The following is a 17516-nucleotide window of genomic DNA, read 5'->3' on the forward strand; positions in this document are numbered from 1 at the left end:
TTGAAAGAGTAAAGTCATGAAAAAAGGGAGGGGATCATAATTGCCAGTATAGAAATCTTTGGGTCACTTGGATTCAGTGCTCCAAACCTTTCAGATTGTTTCTCTTTAAAATTATTAAATTTGTTTAGGAAGAGCAGAACTGTTATGTGAGAGTTTCAAGAATATTATATCTAGTTTATTTTATGTAATAGTGATCACATAATGGCACTAAGGAATTGCAGGGTTTTTTTTTCCCTCATGTTGCATATTTATTTATTTATTTATTTGGTGCCAGGGATTAAACCTAGGGGCACTTAGCTAGATCCCTAGCCTTCCCCCCCATTTTTAAAATTTTTACTTTGAGACTCTTTTGGGGGGTGAATATCAGGGATTGAACTCAGGGGAACTCATCCACTGAGCCACATTCCCAGCCCTATTTCATATTTTATTTAGAGACAGGGTCTTGCTTAGTACCTTGCTTTTGCTGAGCCTGGCTTTGAACTCGGGATCCTCCTGCCTCAGCTTCCTGATCCGCTGGGATACACGTATGTGCCACCATGCCCAGCATTTTGAGACTTAAAAAAAAAAAGAAAAAACTTTTAGTTGTAGATGGACACAATACCTTTATTTTATTTACTTTTATGTGGTGCTGAGGAGTGAACCCAGTGTCTAAGATGTGCTAGGCAAGAGCTTACCACTGAGCTACATACAACTCCAGCCCCTTGAGACAGTTTGACCTAGTTGCTTAGGGCCTTGCTACTTTGCTGAGGCTGGCTTTGAGCTTGTGATCCTCCTGCCTCAGCCTTCCAAGTTTCTGGGATTACAGGTGTGTGCCGTTGCACCTGGATATATATTTATTTTCTTGAACTCTGGGATTGAGATTATGATGAACACATATGGTACATTTATGCCTGTTTTGTAAGATTAGAATCTAAGTTTGTTATTTTAAAATGATGAAGGAGCTTTATGATAGGTCTTTTGCTCAAACTTGCTTTATGACAATATGCTTTGTGTAAACATTTTACTATATTTCCAGAATATATTGCTGTGAGAAGGGGAAGGGGCTGTCTATGGGTTTTGCTTTTATGGTTTTAAAATATAATTGGCACATACAGTATTTTTATTGTATACCATTTTTTTGTATATATATTTTAGTTGTAGATGGACATAATGTGCTTATTTTATTTATTTATTTTTATGTAGTGCTGAGGATCGAACCCAGGGCCTTGCACATGTGAGGCAAGCACTCTACCACTGAGCCATAACCCCAGCCCCCCCATTTATTTTATTTATTTATTTTTTTATTTGGTGCTGAGGATCGAACCCAGTGCCTCATGCAGGCTATGAAAGTGCTCTTCTATCGAGTTACAACCTCAGCCCTAATTGTATACCATTTAAAAAAATTTTTTTTCCTTTTAGTATTTTTTTAGTTGTCAATAGACTTTTATTTTATTTATTTATATGCGGTGCTGAGAATCAAACCCAGGGCCTCACACATGTTAGGCAAGTGCTCTACCTCTTAGCTACAACCCCAGCCTATATACTATTTTTTCTTAATTTTTGTTATTTGAGGATTTTGGAAGAGGAAGGTTGTACTGAAGATACCACTGGAATTTTTAACAAGCCGGGAACATGCTTTGTGAGAAAAGTTAATATAAAGTTACAGTGTTGCTATACTGATATGTTAATTATAGCCACAGACAAAATCTTAGTAGTTTGCTAGCAACAGTATAATTACTACATTAGAGACTTTGAGATATTAGATAAACACATTTATCCTGCAGGATAAAAAGGCTTTTAAGTACAAATGTTGTTTTGACTGCCTTATTTTCTAGGGCTCAGTGATGAAAACATCATTTCTGCATAAAGATGGCAAGATAATAAAATTGGAAAAAAGACAAGGAGAAAAAAGGGTTAAATTGAGACATTTAACAGACTTTATATGGCTAGTAATTTTGACTTGGAGTGGCTCCAAGAAAGAGAACGTGGTCAGCTGTGGTTCATAAATAACATTTTGTGATCACTGTTTTGAAGATGTTTCTCATGGATAAGGGTAAAGACAGCCTTGATAGTAAGGACACTATCCTGAGTGTCCTTGGCTTTCCTGAGGTAACCAGTGTTGGCTATAGCATGAGGACAAAATTTGAAGACAGAGTGAAGGTATGAGGGTTCTATGGAGAGGATGAATGAGGGGTCATCCTTTTGGACTTGAGGGGAAAACATTCAGGTCTTACATGTTGTGGCTGCCTTTCAGATTCATGAAGGAAGACTCAAGAAAACAGCTTTGAAAGCAGACAAGATTTGGATGGTTACTGGATCCAGGGCCCAAAGGAGCAGGTTAGCAGAGCAAGGGATTGGAAAATCACGAGACAGTCTGAGCAAAGACTCATTCCCTGGGGAGTCCTGAAGTTGGTTTTAATGAAGATCATTGTAGTAATGGTAGGAAACATAGTTTGCCTGCCTTCTGAATCACTTTCATATCTTGGCTGCCATACCTGGTGCCCTCCCTATTGCCTTCCTCTAGGCCACTCTCAGTTCTTCACCCAAACAGTCCTTTGTCCTTATTTCTCTATCTCCAGAGAAGACAGACCCTGCAGGTGATTTCATCCAGTCCCAAGCCTTTAAATGCCATTGGAACAATGACTCCCAGGTTAATTTCTTCTGCCTGTATCTTTCTGTAGGACTCTTCCTAGAGTTGTCCACCCAATGCCAGCTTAACTCTACTTGAAAGTCTTAAGAAGTGTCTCAAACCCAACATGTCCTAAACATAACTGTGGTTTCCCACTTTCTCACCCAACCAAAGTGGCTGCTCTTTCATTACCCATTCTTTTAGTTGCACAGATCAAAAATACTCATTCTTGCCTTTTCCCTTTTTCTCACAGATTCCATCAGTAAGTCCTGTTGTCTTTGCCTTCATAATATATCCTCAATCACTTTTTACCATTTACTTTAACCCAAAATCAGTATTACAATAGCTTCTTGTCTCTGCTTTCTACCCATGTCCCCATGTAGTAGCCAGACATATTTTAGAGGTATAAATCAGATATGCTGCCCCTCTGCTTAAAATTCTTCAATAGCTTCTTATTATTTTTAGAGTAAAACTAAAAATCCTTGCCTTGGTCATAAGCCTTCACTGGATTTGGCTTCTTAATTTGATGAGTTAACATCTCTCATCATTTACAGTGTGGTTGTGTTCATTAGCTTTTTGTGACTGTGACAAAAGTTTAGATAAAGTCGACTGAAAGGGAGGAAGGATTTATTTTGGCTCATGGTTTCAGTCTATTGTTGGGCTTGTGATGAGGTAGAACATCATGGCAGCCAGGAAGCAGAAGATGGGCACTGTAATACCCAGAGTCTCACACACAAAAATCTAAGTATAATATTTCTTTATAAACTTCTATTAAATGATGTACTAATATGTAGGCACTGATGTTGGTCCTTTATTCCAAATCCAGTGTTCTATTACAAGATAGAATAATACTGTCGTCCTCCACCCTTTTGTTGTTGTTTTTTGTTTTTCATACTAGGGATTGAATCCAGTGGCACTTAATTACCAAGCCAAAAATCCCCAGCCCTTTTCATTTTAATTTTGAGACAAGGTCTAAGTTAGCTTAGAGCCTCGCTAAGTTGTTGAGTCTGGCTTCAAACCTGTGCTTTTTTTGCCTCAGCCTCTTGAGCTGCTCCTCTTCCTTTTTTAAAAAATATTTTCCTTTAGTTGTAGTCAGACAAAATACCTTTATTTTATTTATTTATTTTTTATGTGGTGCTGAGGACTAAACCCAGCACCCCGCATATGCTAGGTGAGCGCTCCACCGCTGAGCCACAACCCCAGGCCTTCCCCTTCCCTTTTAGGTCAGAATCTTCCAATTTCTTTATTGGGCTAGAGATAGGGAGGTAGATCTCAACCATTATTAATTCAGAAAGAAAAATACTTCTGGGTATGATGGCGTACACCTGTGATTCTAGCTACTTTAAAATCTGAGGCAGGAGGATCACAAGTTTGTAGCTAGCCTGGGCAACTTAGCAAGACCCTGTCTCAAAATAAAAAATGAAAAGGGCTGGGGATATAGCTCAGGTAAAGAGCCCCTAGGTTCAATCCTCAGTATTGGTCGGTGGGGAAGAACAAGAAAAATTGTCTGGCATATTTAAAAACACTAACTCATTGTCCATGGAAATAACTGTGGCCTTTAAGGGCTTTTTTTAGAGGGTTTAATGAGTGTAAATGCTGTTATTGAGATTTTATCCCTGTAAAAATTTTTTTCGTTTCTAAGTTCTATTGTTTAAAATTTTTTTATTAGGACAAATGTATTCAAGTTATTTTATTCTTTATAATTATATGATGTATACATAATTATAAAGAATAAAATAACTCTACAGGTACTGATTTTAAGATGTAAAAATCACCAGTGCCTTCTGAAAGAGGTAATAGCGATATTGAATTTCTATATTGTTCTAAAGTGTCTTACATTTCTCATTTGGAAATTGAATTCTTTTTAAATATTGTGGGTAAATTTAATGTTGTTTGTCAAATATAAAGAGGCTTTTTTTTCTTTGCATTTCTGGGGATGGGACCCAGGGCCTTGCACTTGCCATGAAAATACTCTACCACAAAGCTCCATCTTCAGACTTATAAAGAGCTTTTTTTTTTAAAAAAAAAACCTTTATTTTATTTATTTATTTTTATGTAGTGCTGAGGATCAAATCAAGGGCCTCATAAGTACTAGGCAAGTGCTCTACTGCTTGAGCCACAATCCTAGACCCTAAAGAACTTTTCTTTAAAAAACTGTATATTTGGGGCTGGGATGTGGCTCAAGCGGTAGCGCGCTTGCCTGGCATGCGTGTGGCCCGGGTTCGATCCTCAGCACCACATACAAAGATGTTGTGTCTGCTGATAACTAAAAAACAAGTATTAAAATTCTTAAAAAAAAAAACTGTATATTTATGTTAAAAGGTGTTCATTGTTGGTAGGTATAGATTTAAAAAAAATATTTTTAGATGGGCACAATACCTTTATTTATTTATTTTTAAGAGAGAGAGAGACAGAATTTTTTTTAATATATTTTTTTTTTTTTTAAGTTTTTGGCAGACACAACATCATTGTTTGTATGTGGTGCTGAGGATCGAACCTGGGCCGCACTCATGCCAGGCGGCGTGCTGCCGCTTGAGCCACATCCCCAGCCCACCTTTATTTATTTTTACGTGGTGCTAAGGACCAAATCCAATGCCTCACGCTTGCTAGGCAAATGCTCTCCACTGAGCCACAACCACAGTCCATTGTAGATTGGTTTTGAAGATATAAATAAGGAAAAATAACTCGTATCAGAATTTTTACAGATCTGGGAGAAGGGAATCCTGAGAAGGAGGGAAGGATCATATGTACCTTGAAAAAATTAACTCGTGGTGTACTTTTCTTTTTTTCTAGAAAAAAGACAATGATGGGATAGGATGTGAGAATTGGTTCTTTCTCAAAAGTTGGTAGCTAAAAGAATGTATGAAATGTGACTTTAAAAAAATTTGCAGAGATTGGAAATGTTTTGTTTTAGAGTGGTAAAGATGCTTCAGAGGGAGTACCCTGCATCTCATCAGATTTCTTTTTTTTTTGCACAGGGGATTGAAACCAGGGGTGCTTAACCACTGAGCCACATCCCCAGCCTGTTTTTTATTTTATTTTTTTAAATTTTGAGAGAGGGTCTTGCTAAGTTGCTATGGCTGGCTTTGAACTTGTGGACCTCCTGCCTCAGCCTCTTGGGCCATGGGGATTACAGGTGTGTGCCACCCTACCTGGCTTTAATGGAGTTCTTATTGCCAAGACACTGAAATCCAGAATCTGGATCATGCAGTGGGATGCTAATTTCCATTTTGTTGGTAGAGTTTGAATGGTATATGATCCTTGTAATTCCCAGTTTTAAATGGATAGGGAGTTTTAAATAAGGGTGGTGGTTTAATTTTGAAATGGTATAATTATGCATATACACAAAATGCCTTACTGTCCTTTGTCTTGGCATCGCTCACAGACATAGAGAGTAGGCATTTAAATGATGGTCTTTGGCTAAAAGTGTGAGCTCTGGAGCCTGTTTCATCTATACAATGAGAATGCGAAATCATTTGCCTCTTGAGCAGTTGGGAGAATTAAAGAGATAAACAAAAAATACTTCTGTCTCTGAGTAACTGCTTTTTATATGTTGGCAGTTATTTAAATCTTGTATATAGTACCTTTTGGTTAGAAGTACATTTCCTTGGGGCTGGGGTTGTGGCTCAGTGGTAGAGCACTCGCCTAACATACGCAGGGCCCTGGGTTTGATCCTTAGCACCACATAAAAATAAATGAATGGAATAAAGGAATTGTGTCCAACTACAACTAAAAATTAAATATTTTTAAAAGAAGTCCACTTCCTTGCTTAGATTACCATTTGTGTTTTGAGAGATGTTCTTTCTAGAACTGTGTCCCCTTGTCACATGATTATGTGCAGTGTGAGCCTTATTAATACTCTGTCAGCATTTGAGGTTGGAACGTAAGTGTGTGGCTGTACCCAGTGGAATCCAGAGAGAGAGAGAGAGAGAGAGAGAGAGCGCGGGCGAGGGAGCTAAGCACCATAGCAACTGTTGCTATTTGTGTCCTGAGCAGCAGCTGCCTGAGACAGATTTATTTTTTAATCCTGATCTCACTGATAGTCTAGGATGTGGCCCTGTTTTAGAGAAGCAGATTTGTTGAGATGTCCAGTCTTCCAGATTTCATGACCACATGTTACAAGGATTCTGTTTCATGTGAAATATGAGGAGTCAGAAGCTTTGTGTGTATGAAAAAGGAAGATATTAAGCTTCACAGTCAGCCCCTGAAGTTTAAAGTGGATTAAACGACAAATCACTTTTAATATGGGCAGTGACTTCATGCTTTTAAGTCAAAAAGTAACTTAACATTCTACAGAAAATTTAGTAGTCTGCAATTCCACTGCATAAACACATATATGTGCATACTTCATATGTAATAACTTACATATTCATTATTGTCAACCAAGGATTTCAACTATGAATGCTTCATTTTCAAATGCTTTTCTGAAGTAGATAGTAAGATCTTTAAAAAGAGTTGGTTACAAATTGTGGTTGGATTAATGCAATATTTTTCTAATTATTTCTGATTTGTCGACATATTTCAAACTTTATGAGGTACCTTGAACTTGTAACATGATTCATTTCTAAATTTTGACTGCTACTTTCCTAGGGAGGATGATAAACATTCAATCACAGAATATTTTCTGAGAACTCACTGTGTGTTTGCCTCTGTTCTGAATACTGGTAATACCCACTTAACTGTTGTTGGCCTGAGTTTTTTGAAGTTCCATATGTAAATTATGTCTTCAAAAATGTGATACATTTGGGGGCTGGGGTTGTGGCTCAGTGGTTGAGTACTTACCTTGCATATGCAAGGCCCTGGGTTCGAGATCCTCAGCACCATATAAAAATTAAATAAATAAAATAAAGATATTATACCCAACTACAACTTAAAAAAAAAAAACACCATGATACTTTTATGTTTTGATTGCCCTATTGAGATTCATTGCTATGAATATACTGATTTCGATATTTTTGAACATATAGTATAATATGATTTTGAATTAATGAACTTGTTACTGAAAGACTTAATGGAAACATTTTCATCCTCTAGGTATTATTAACCCAAAGAACCCAAAGGAAGCACCAAAGTCCTTCAGCTTCGACTACTCCTATTGGTCTCACACCTCGGTGAGTTTCTTTCCTCCTCTTTACTTTCATGTTAGTGTTTTCCCTGCTGGAGCTGGTCTTATTCTTGGTTTGTAAGTTTGCTCAAGCATGACTTTTTTTGGGGGGTGGTGGTGGTGGTACTGGAATTGACCTCAGGGGCACTCAACCACTGAATGCGACATCCCTAGCCCTGTTTTGTATTTTGAGACAGGGTCTCACTGAGTTGCTTAGTGTCTCATTTTAGCTGCCTCAGTCTTCTGAGCTGCTGTGATTACAGGCATGTGCCCTACGCTCAGCCATGACTACATTTTTTTGATATAGTGAATATTATCTAAAGAATAAAACAAAGTATTTTATTTGATGGAAAGTTTATGTACCCCCATACATATATATGTATATATATATGTATATGTGTGTGTGTATATATATATATATATATATACATACACACACATACATATAAGCATTTAGTTTACACTAAATATGGAACCTAATTTACTCTGATTTAGATATTCCTTGAGGATTTATTTAGAAGTATTTTAGGATTTGCATTATGAATGTTACTGTACTTACAGATCTTAGGTAGTGCCAAATTGCTTAGTGTATTGCCAGTTCGTTTTTTTTTTTTAAATTTTTTTTAGTATTTTTTAGTTTTTGTAGTTGAACACAATACCTTTATTTTATTTATTTATTTTTATATGGTGCTGAGGATCGAACCCAGGGTTTCACACGTGCTAGGGGAGCGTACTACTGCTGAGCCACAACCCCAGCCCCAGTGTATTGCTAGTTTTAAGTTAAAATTTTGAAGATGTATCTAGGAAGATTGGAATGACCTCAGTTAAATTGTTGTTCATTTGTTAGTTTGATTTGTGTTACTGGGAATAGATCCAGGGTTGCTCTACCACTGAGCTATATCCTCGGCCCTATCCTCAGTCTTTTTTTATTTTTATTTTTTAAATATTTTTTTAGTTGTAAATGGACACAATTTTATTTTTATGTGGTGCCGAGGATTGAACCCAGTGCTTCATACATGTGAGGTGAATACTCTACTTTGCCTACAACCCCAGCAACAGTGTCTTGCTAAGTTGCTGATGCTGGCCTCCAACTTGTGCTCCTCCTACCTCAGCTTCTAGAGTAGCTGTGGGCCACCACATCTGGCTTGTTTTTTCTTTTCTTTTCTTTTAATCACAGTAGATCGGTGTATTCTGAATGTTTGGAAAGAACCTGCAAATCCATAAGGAAAACAAGATATCATTAACATCTAGGAAAATGGAGAATAGGGGCCACCATGGCACCTTTACTCACTGTATGACCCTAGTGTTTGCTGGCTTTTAGGGATTGTTCTAAACTGGAGTTTGCTTTTGTACCATCCATCTCTGTTGTATGTTTTAGTTTTTGTTTGTCCTGTTTTACATTGAGGAGTAAGAGATGTTTTAAACTATCAACGAGGGATGGGATTGTGGCTCAGCAGTAGAGCGCTCCCCTAGCACGGGTGGGACCTGGGTTCGATCCTCAGCACCACATAAAAATAAAGACATTGTGTTGTGTCCATCTACACCTAAAAAATAGATAAATATTAAAAAAAAAGAAAAGAACTATCAACGAAAGCTAATTGCTAAGGAATAGTCTGGAATGAATTGTAAGCATTCTTCACTGAAAGCTATGTTTATTGAAAAGAGCCTCATTAGCTAAGTGAGTTCAAAGAAGTATTTTTTTAATGTGGACCCGACCTTTGATCTTTTATTCCCATTTTCTACTTAAGAAAATCTTCTTGGAGTTCCTTATGAACAGAGTAGTATAAGGTTATGGAAAATGAAACATAATTATGCCAGATAAATTTCACCTTGAAGTTTTTGTGCATGGCTGACCTGGATGCCTCTTAATAGAGCTTAGTTGGGCGGGAAGGAAAAGAATGAGAATAACGAGAAAACCTTCATGTAGTGGGTAGTTAAAAATGTGTGGCATATTTTGGGTTTCTATTCTGATTCTAAACACTTATTTATTATGGAAGCAATCAAATAAATATGGATTATGAATAGAATGCCATTTATTTTTCTTTGTTTTTAATCTTTACAGCCTGAAGATCCCTGTTTTGCATCTCAAAATCGTGTGTACAATGACATCGGAAAGGAAATGCTCTTACATGCCTTTGAGGGTTATAATGTCTGTATTTTTGCCTATGGGCAGACTGGTGCTGGGAAATCTTATACAATGATGGGTAAACAAGAAGAAAGTCAGGCTGGCATCATTCCCCAGGTAAAAAATAAAACAGCAAAAAAACTTGCTTTAACAGATATTTTTATTTTGCAAATATTTATTCAAGGACTAGGATTTGCTAGGTAGAGCACTTGCCTAGCATGTGTGAGGCTCTGGTTAATTTTTTAATTAAAATATGTTTATATTAAGACATGTATTTAGGAATTGTCCTTCTTCGTATATAGTAGTCCCAGTCATGAAAAAGCGTGTTTTTTTAAAATATAATTATTATTTCAAAATTACCATTTGTTGTAAATTTCAAATTCCATTCAGACTTCTAGAGAATCACAAAGTGTAAATTGCTTTAAAGTATGATTGCCATTGTAGTATATGATTGCCTTATGCTAAAAGTATAGCAAATGAAAATTCGGTAGCATTTTTATTAAAATATCACATATTTTACAGAAGAAATACAGGGGATAGGATGAAGTTTAAAATTTTCCAGATCAAGAAAAATTTAATGTTTCCTGTCAAGAAATGTCACTTTGCAGTAGAGTAGCATCTCATATAAGGGTGAGGAGTCTTGATGTAGTAGTAAAGGGAAAGTTTTATAGGGGAAGGATTATTCTTAAAAATTCCTTATTTGCCTCTTCCAAATAGTATACATTCTTCATCTGTGTCTATAAGTCTATATAGTCACTGATAATATAACAAATTGATGTATAGCATCAGCAATACATCAGTGCAAATATTGTCCTAGTAGTTTCATTGTTATAGTAATATTGACAGTAGAGTCACAAGTAATATGCAGAAGCAGATTCACATGTGTTTACCATGATGGTGATACAACTTCTGTAAAAAGCTGACATTCCCTTTCTCCCCCAAATGTGACTTTCTTCTTCAGAAAACAAAATCAAGGTTCAATTATTGAGGGAGAATATAGATATATAAGAAGAGCGTATTCAAAGTTTTAAAAAATTTCATTCAAAATGTTAATCCTACCTTGAGGTTTATGATGTGGAGAGAGAAAGAGAAAGGGGGTCTTACTAATTCACTTAGCACTTGTGAAAAACAGTACTTCTCTGATTTGGGCAACTCATGTTTTCTCTTATTCTGCTTCCTTAGTTGTGTGAAGAGCTCTTTGAGAAGATCAATGACAATTGCAATGAAGAGATGTCTTATTCTGTAGAGGTGAGTGTAGCCGTGGTTGAAATCAGGGGCCTCTGTATTTGTGTTCCTCCAACATTACATTTACTTGTTTGTTCATTCATTCATTAACTGGTATTGAGGATTAATAAACCCAGGAGTACTTTACCACTGACCTACATCCCTAGCCCTTTTTAATTTTATTTTGAGTCAGGCTCTCTCTAGGTTATCCAGGCTTACCTGTAACTTGTGTTCCTCCAGTCTCAGCTTCTTGAGTAGCTGGGATTACAGTTGTGACAAGCACATCTGGGGTAGTCCCTGATTTGCATATGTGCTTTCTGAAGCTGCTGTTACACACACACACACACACACACACACACACACATATACATTTTTGGTATTCATTTTCATAGTAACTGAAATTGAGGTGTTTTATTAAAGTGAGCCTGTTCTGAGAAATTAAGCTGCCTTTTAAGCAAACTATTTAATAACATTTATTTAGTATGTGTTGTGATTTTCTTTTTCTCTTTGTGGTGCTGAGGATTGAATTCATGGCCTCACACATGCTAGGAAAGTGCTCTACCACCAGGCTACATCCTGCTCTGTGTTGTAATTTTCTGTAGGACTTAATTCCTCGTTATTCCACTTAGTGGCCTTGAGTTTTTCTTTAACCTATAAGGCATCGCATGAATTTCTGCCTTGTGACTATCATAGACCAAAAAGTGTATGTGCTCTAAGAATATTTTATGTTGAGATGAATTTTCTAAACAGCTTGGCTCATCCCATAACCATTCTTTTTTTTAAATCAGGTGCTACAGTGTTTGAGCTTATAGATAATAAAAGAAGATGCCATTTCCTTTCAAATTAGAGTTCACAGACTTATTTTGAAGTACAAATTGGATCCCTGGTGGATACTATGGTTCCTTGTCACATTTTCTAACCCCCTTTCCTACTTCTTTCTCTGTTCTCTGCTTCATCTATATTGGTGTTTTGCTGTTTCTAGAATATGCCAGGAGCAGTCCTTTCTCAGGGTTTTTATATTTACTCTTCCTTCCGCTGGAAAGGTTCTTCCCCTGGATTTCTTTTTCTCTCTCTCTTTAATAACTTAAAAAAAAAAAAAAAATATATATATATATATATATATATATATATTTGTTTGTTTATTTGTTTATTTTTTTATAGTGCAGGGACCAAATGCAGGGCCTTACACATGCTAGGCAAGCTCTCCACCACTGAACCATGCTCTCTGCCCTTCCCCTAGATTTATTTTTCTGACTAAGTTTCCCTCTTCTTTCATGTCCTTGCTCAAATCTTACCCTCTCAGCAAGACTGACCTTGACCACTGTATTTAACACTATAACTCTGCCCCAGCAATCCTAATCCCGCTTGTTCTGGTTTTCTTTTTCCTGCAGTATTCATCGTGTTCTAACATACTTCATAAACTATCTACTTATTGCATTTGTTGTTCCTTGTAGTCACCATTGCTAGAATTATAAAGTCACTAGGGCAGCATTTTTTTTTTTTTTTGGACACAATAACTTTATTTATTTTTATGTGGTGCTGAGGATTGAACCCAGGGCCTTGCACATATGAGGCAAGCAATCCACTGCTGAGCCATAACCCCAGTCCCAAGGGCAGCATCTTTGTCTGTTTTATTTATTGATGTCTGTCAGGTGCCTAGACTATGTCTGGAAGATGGTTGGTGAATTGGATTTGCCAAGTGAGGTCTGTCATGGTTGGTTCATAAGTAAAATAAATAATAATGACTTTGGATGGATTCACATAGTAGAGAATAAGCAGTGGTGTACACTAATCTTCTCTCAAGTTATTTGGGTTCACTTAGTCTCACATTTGAGTGAAAAAGACCAACTTTTTGATAGATACATGTATCTTCTGGGAGTTCAGGATTGTGTGAATTTAAGCAGGCAAACATGATTAAAACAAGTCATTTCACTTTCTAGTGTGAATTGCTGTCAGAAACAAAATTTGTTGTCCTATTGTTTTACTCCCATAATAGATGATTTACTTTCAGGATTCTTAATTTTTAACTGACTTTTAAAAACCAATATAAAAATACAGATCGATACTGACAAAAGGAGAAAGGCAGTAGAAATGGAGATAAGGTTCCAGTGCAAATACTTGGAAAATGTGTCTGTAGAAATTTAAGTTGAAAAATGCAGTTTATATTGTATTCCTGTAGCGCAGTGATGCAGAAGGATCTCATTCCTGGGAAGCATCATAAAGTGGCCTACCATGGTGAATGTATCCCAGATCAGAGACTTATGTGCTTGGAAGGCTGATTTTATAGATACATTGGGAACAAAACTATCCTTCAAAGTCAGACTCTTGAGTGAAGCTCATTTGGCTGATGTTAGGAAACCCAATATATTGGCTTTTATTATTCCATGAGGAATAACTAAGACCAGAACACTCACTTTGCAAGACCTAGTTTATTATCTTTCTGTGCACAAACCTCTTTTGGAATCCTGGTAGTGGTTTGGTAAGCATGAAATTGGAAGGGAATTGATTAGATAAATTGTGTAATTGCCTCAGGTTAAGCCTAATTCATTCATCATCGTGGTAGGCATGGTCCTGCTGGTGACACAAGAATTTATGAAATATCTATTTTCTGAGGTTTCCTCCTCTTTTTAGGTCTCAATTAGGCCATATGAATTATCAGCCAGCCCTCAGTCCTTCTGGTATATATGTTGTCCGTAGTTCATAACAGTGTGGTCAGTCTTAAAGAATTAGTCACTGGTCTCTTGTCCTCCCTGCTCTGGAATATTAATATTGTTCCTTGGTTTTAACTCTGATAGAATTCTTTTTTTCCAACCCTTGGAGTGACTTCACTTTAAATTTCCATTACTGACAGTAGTATGTACATTTAAAATTGATAACTGATAAATTGCTACTAAAATATCTTTCCTGCCTAAGACAAGTAGCAACCATTATGTGCCAGAGATAAAACCTTCCTTCCCTGCAAAGTCAGAAGGTGGGTTCTAACCTACACAGGGTGCATACTACTAATAGAAAAAAGGGCCTAGAAACTTTTTTTTTTTTTTTTAAGTTGTAGTTGGACACAATACCTTTATTTCACTTATTTATTTTTATGTGGTGCTGAGGATCGAACCCAGGGTCTCGCACGTGCGAGGCGAGCGCTCTACCACTAAGCCATAACCCCAGCCCCAAGGGCCTAGAACTTTGACATTTCACTTCGTAAATGTTGCTGATCCCTAATTGTAGAGCTTTTTAAAAACTTCTGTAAAAATCTTTTTGCTTTGAGCTGGGCTGTAGCTTAGTGCTAGAGTGCTTGCCTAGCATGCGTGAGCCACTGGGTTTGATCCTCAGCACCACATAAAAGTAAACAAATAAAGGCATTCTGTCCATCTACAACTACAAAAAATAAAAATTAAAAACAATATTTTTGCTGTCTGTGGTTTCTTTTTCCAGGTCCTTTAATTCACTTTAATAATATGTTCCTAGGTGAGCTACATGGAAATTTACTGTGAAAGAGTACGAGATTTGCTGAATCCAAAAAACAAGGGTAATTTGCGTGTGCGTGAACACCCACTTCTTGGACCCTATGTGGAGGATCTGTCGAAACTGGCGGTCACTTCCTACACAGACATTGCTGACCTCATGGATGCTGGGAACAAAGCCAGGTATGGTGGAAAACTGGCTAATGACTGAGGCCTTTGGCACATTTTGGGGCTCTTTCTTCCTATTTATGACTATCCCATGATGATAGTGATAACAGTTGCTTCAGTTCACTTAGTCTCACATGCTGGAGAGTTGGGGGCTTCTGTCTTTCTTCTCATCAAAACAATACACTACTGAAACAGAACTTTGGTTAAGTTTTACCCTTAAGTTTTAATCAAGCCGTGGTAAAGTGTTAGTCATCTTGTCTATGTGTATCGGTGGTAGTAATTGAGTCTGGAATAAATGAGCACCTAATAAAGAATAAAAATTTAATGCTCTGGTGGTTTCTAAAGGGATAGCTGGAGTATGAAAAATGATTCTGATGGGGCGCTTTTTGAGTTGGAGGGTATCTTGATGGGCTCACAAATAAGATAGTATTAAGAGCAATTGTGTAAGTGACAGTCTAACAGTTTAAGGCCATAACTTGTGATTGTTATGCTTATAATGTAGAGCCTGCTGCTCCACATGTAAGAATTCCATTGTCACGTGGTCACCATTGTGTTTATTTAGGACAGTGGCAGCTACCAACATGAATGAAACAAGTAGCCGTTCCCACGCTGTGTTCACCATTGTTTTCACCCAGAAGAAACATGACTCTGAGACCAACCTTTCCACTGAGAAGGTAGGAGAACATCGTCTCTAGGTTTGAGTTGCAGAGGTGGGAATTTTGAGAAATCCCTTTAATATCCTGTGTATTTTGTGAAAGGGAGGTAGATTGCTCTTTTACTTAACGGAGGGTACTTTATAGCCTGTACTTAACATTTTTCTTCCATCTTGATTCAGTTTCATCATGGGTTCTTAAAGGAAATCACAGAATAGAAAACAGAGATAAGAAAAAACAGTCTTAAGACTTTGGGTCTCATAAACTACAAAGCGGATCCGTGGGGAGAAAATCCTTTTCTTCCTGACTGAACCATGATAATATTAATAATGTTACTACAGAATATTACTGTGGGATTAAATGGTGAAGAAAATGATTAGGCAAGCAGAATATGTTTTATTCCTGGAAAACAAATATAACTCCATGAGAACTCTGGTTTTCTTCAAATACCCGTTCTTGTTAATTTCTTACTTTGTATAGTGTTTAAATATTGCAATCCAGTTGCAGAGGTGCATACCTATTATCCTAGCAGCTCTGGAGATTGAGGCAGGAGGATTGCAAGTTCCAGGTCAGTCCCAGCACTGTAGCGAGCCCCTTCAATTTATGGAGACTCTTTCTCAAAATAAAAAATAAAAGGGGCTGGGAATGTAGCTCAGTGTTAAAACACTGCTGGGTTCAATCCCCAATACCAAAACCAAAATTTATAGATTTTGAAATCAAACTTCTTGCTTTGAATTCTGACTGCTACTTTTCAGATATATTAACCTGGGCAAATTATTTAACCTCTTTGTGCCTCATTTTCTTCACCTATAAACCCTTATAGAGTTGTTAAAAAGGATCAAATATTAATATAGATTAAGTACATATAATAGTGTCTAGTACAGAGTAGCTACTTAATAAATGTTAATTTTATAGTACTTAGGATGAACCCAGAGGTGCCTCACCACTGAGCTATGTTACCAGTCAGGCCCTACCTCCCCCTTCCCCAATAGTTTTTTCTTTTTTTTTTTTTTTAATTTTTATTTTGAGACAGGTCTCACTAAGTTACTGAAGCTGGCCTTGAACTTGCAGTTTTTTTTGCCTCAGCCTCCCAAGTAAATGTTAATTTTGTTGCTATTACTGTTAATAATAATAAAAAGTTAAATTATGCTCTGTGTGCATTCCTAAGTGGCATCCAATCTTAAATCTGAATTTAGATTTATTGTGCTAGCAGTTACACAGGATCCTTTGCTATATAAAATTAGTATATTGTGTGTGATATCATTGTCACTAAAAACTAGAATCACCTTTTTTCTTTTTCTTTTTTTTGAGAGAGAGAGAGAGAGAGAGAATTTTAATATTTATTTTTTTAGTTTTTCGGCGGACACAACATCTTTGTTTGTATGTGGTGCTGAGGATCGAACCCGGGCCGCACGCACGCCAGGCGAGCGCGCTACCGCTTGAGCCACATCCCCAGCCCACACCTTTTTTCTTGATGACATTTTATTTGCTTTCAGCTAAAAATCATTTAAAAAAATATACTAGTTATAGGTGATCAAATAACTTGCTTTGCCAGAGGTAATAATGTTGATGCTATTTAGTGGTTAGTGTTTTTCTGAATGGCACCAAGGGACATTCTATATGAAAATGTTTTGCCTTTTTCCCACAATGTTAAATCTGCAAAATTAATTATGTTAATCCGTAGCTGTAGTGCCCCCTCTCCCCTTTGGTGCTGGGGTTGAATCTAGTGCCTTGAGCATGCTTGGTAAATGCTCTATCACTGAGTTATACTCCCAGCCCAATATCTTTCTTGATAATCCATTTTGGACCTTTTGTCTAGAGTTTCTTGAAATATAATTTTTTAAAACAACTTTACAGAGATATACAATAAACTATAAATATTTAAAGTGTAAAATTTGAGCTATGTTTTGAAATATTTTTATAACTATGCAACCAGTTCCACAGTCCAGATTAAGAGAATTTCTGTTACCTAAAAAAGTTGCTTTAGGCCCCTTTGTAATACCTCTGTATACCTCTATTACCCCATTGCAGGCAATTCCTGATCTGCTGGTGTTTTTTTTTTTTTTTGGCAGGGGGGCAGTGTGGAACTAGAACTGGGGATTGAACTCCAGGTGCTTTACCATTGAGCTATAGCCCCAGCTACTCTCTCCCCTTTTGAGCAGGGTCTTTCTAAGTT

At 36.9% G+C, this 17516-nt stretch overlaps 1 protein-coding gene across 6 annotated transcripts in view; it reads left to right on the top strand.

The window, feature by feature from the left end:
• The window catches only part of Kif1b (kinesin family member 1B), a 147878-nt gene that overhangs the window by 30012 nt on the left and 100350 nt on the right, over positions 1–17516 (top strand). For all 6 annotated transcript variants that reach the window (XM_071617338.1, XM_071617339.1, XM_071617340.1 and 3 more), the window contains exons 3-7: positions 7643–7719; positions 9775–9954; positions 11020–11085; positions 14524–14702; positions 15250–15361. In XM_071617338.1, coding sequence (XP_071473439.1) covers positions 7643–7719; positions 9775–9954; positions 11020–11085; positions 14524–14702; positions 15250–15361 — 614 coding nt within the window. The remainder of the gene's footprint in view (positions 1–7642; positions 7720–9774; positions 9955–11019; positions 11086–14523; positions 14703–15249; positions 15362–17516) is intronic.

Source organism: Marmota flaviventris, chromosome 10 (assembly GCF_047511675.1).
Source record: "Marmota flaviventris isolate mMarFla1 chromosome 10, mMarFla1.hap1, whole genome shotgun sequence".
NCBI classification, from domain to species: Eukaryota; Metazoa; Chordata; class Mammalia; order Rodentia; family Sciuridae; genus Marmota; species Marmota flaviventris.